The 2,496-nt window shown below is 45.2% G+C and overlaps 1 protein-coding gene across 1 annotated transcript in view; it reads right to left on the bottom strand.

The window, feature by feature from the left end:
* FANK1 (fibronectin type III and ankyrin repeat domains 1) overlaps positions 1-2,496 on the bottom strand; it is a 29,210-nt gene that overhangs the window by 2,579 nt on the left and 24,135 nt on the right. The window contains exon 7 of the mRNA XM_004374977.2: positions 1,683-1,848. Within this exon, the coding sequence (XP_004375034.2) occupies positions 1,683-1,848 (166 nt within the window). The remainder of the gene's footprint in view (positions 1-1,682; positions 1,849-2,496) is intronic.

Raw genomic sequence — 2,496 nt, 5'->3', positions numbered from 1 at the left:
AAACCAGCTCTGCTGCTACAGAGAAAGATGGCATCCATCCCAAACAAAGTGTGCCCACCTCTGAAGCCAGACAGCCTTCCTTCCCAAAGTTCCAATATTCATATGTTCATGGCAGAGACCTGCTCTATTCTGAAACCTGTTCTTCTTTTGGCAAAGGTCAACTTTCATTTTCAAAGAGTCCGAGACGTGAGCGGAGGTCATCTTAAACAAGGGAAGCCTAGCTGTTGCTACCACATATGGCGAGTGTAGCCAGGCCCTAGCTCTAAGGGCACAGGCTATTCCTTCTGGCCTTTCGTGCATATTTCTAAAATGTGTTTTTTAAACACACACACACAGAATTGTAATCAAAAGGAATTTTCTTACTGGCTGAGATTTTTCCTTGCAGGGGACACTGTCCTCAGTTCCAAAGGTGGCAGCAGCCACAGCACATCACACTCCAGAGGACCCACAGCTGACACCTCGCTTTCCTCAGTCACACTTTGGAAGCAACCTAGAACAAATCTAACACCTTCCAGGAGGCACAGCTCTGCTCAATTTGAATTAATTTTCCAGGTCATCCATTTAATAATGTCTCAACACTCAACATCGTCTGGCAGTCACAACGAGGGCAACATTTTGTTCATCATTCCTTAGTTCCATGCCTTAAAATTTTTACTTAATGTCTTCCAAGTCTTGAACTAAAGTTTTCCAAATTATTAGACCTTACCATAAGTGATCTAGTTCTATTTGTTGTTAGGTGTCATGGAGTCAGTTCCGACTTACAGCGACCCTACGTACTACAGAAAGAAACACTGCCTGATCCCGCACCATCCTCACACAATCATTGCTATGTTTGAGCTCGAGTTCTATTTACCCACTTTTAAATATCTTTAGAAGTCTAAACAACTCCACTTCTATTCACTGAGTCAAACTTGAACTTACTGTTAGCATGAAATCAAAAGCAGACAAGCAAGCACACCTGCCCTCCAGGTAGAGACTCTAAGGGCTGACATACTTCATTCCTGATACAGACAGTTGGCTCTTAGAAATGTTCTGCAATGACTATAATCTTTAAAGTTAACCGGGCATAAAAAATAGCCTAATTTTTAAAGCAACAAGCAGAAGCACTGTGGACTCTAAGGATTCTTAACATGCTGGTGTCCCCAGCACCTAAGCCAGCATCTGGTGCACGGGAGATGCTCGATAAAGCTTTGCTGATGGACGGAATGAAGAGACAAAGGAGTGAACGAGCAAAGAAATCAACAAACTAGAAGCAGCATCAGGTCCAGCCTTGGATTCAAGCACCATTTCTATTTTTCTACATGAGGTGAACCTCTGCGACAACTTCAGGTCTCATCATCATGTCCATTTTAAGGTGATCTCTTTTCCAAGGCTTCAGGAACCTTCTTGCTGGTAAGTCAAGCATTTCTGAGTTCAACCAATCAACAGCAGCTACATAAAAACCAGTTCCTGTCAAGCTGACTCTGACTCACGGTGACCCCATGTGTGTCAGAGTAGAACTCTGCTCCACAGGGTTTTCAGTGGCTGATTTTTCTGAAGTAGATCACCAGGCCCTTTTTTGACCTGCCTCTCGTGAACTCGATCCTCCAACCTTTCAGTTAGCAGCCGAGCACGTTCACCATCTGTACTACCCCGAGACTCCACGTAACAATACTTCTGTGGTTAAGGAGGCAGGCCCCTACCTCGCAGCCTTCCTTGATCATCCACTCAATCACACTGCAGTGGCCGCCGTCTGCTGCCCAGTGCAGAGCTGTACAGCCTCCCAGGTCTCTGGTATCCCAGGAAGCACCGTGTTTTCGGAGATACTTCACAACATCTAGGTGTCCCGCGTAGCACGCCAGCATGAGACTGCAACACATGGAAGCAGAGCATTGGGCTGTGAGTGCAGAGGCGCAGGGCGATCGGCCCAGTTGGCAGTCACCAAACGCAGGCCCACATATTACTCTCCGTTGTTGTGTCTTCGAGTTGATTCCAACTCATAGCGATCCTATAGGACAGAGTAGAACTGCCTCCATAGGGTTTCCTAGGCTGTACTCATTACGGGAGCAGATCGTCAGATCTTTTCTCCTGCAGAGCCTCTAGTGGATCTGAACCACCAACCTTTGGGATAGTAGCCGAGTGCATAACCATCACACCACCAGGGTTCCATTTTACCCTACCTGGCTTAAACCAAGAAATCCTGATCTGAGTGGAAAAGTCGTAAGAGTTATTCATATAAAGTTTCTATCTGTTCATCAACTGGCAAATTGATAAACAAAATGTGAGATAACCATACAGTGGAATGTTATCTTTCGGTCATAAAAAGGAATGAAGTACTGATACATGCTACAGCATGGATGAACCTTGACAACATTATGTGAAGTGAAAGAAGCCAGTCACAAAGATTACGTATGGTATGATTCCATTTATATGAAATGTCTGGAATACACAAAGCTATAGAGAGCCCCGGTGGTGTAGTGGTTAAGCGCTCAGCTGCTAACTGAAAGGCTGGTGGTT

The sequence above is a fragment of the Trichechus manatus genome, unplaced genomic scaffold (assembly GCF_000243295.1).
Source record: "Trichechus manatus latirostris isolate Lorelei unplaced genomic scaffold, TriManLat1.0 scaffold00031, whole genome shotgun sequence".
Classification (NCBI taxonomy): domain Eukaryota; kingdom Metazoa; phylum Chordata; class Mammalia; order Sirenia; family Trichechidae; genus Trichechus; species Trichechus manatus.
This window is presented reverse-complemented; position numbering and strand designations above follow the sequence as displayed.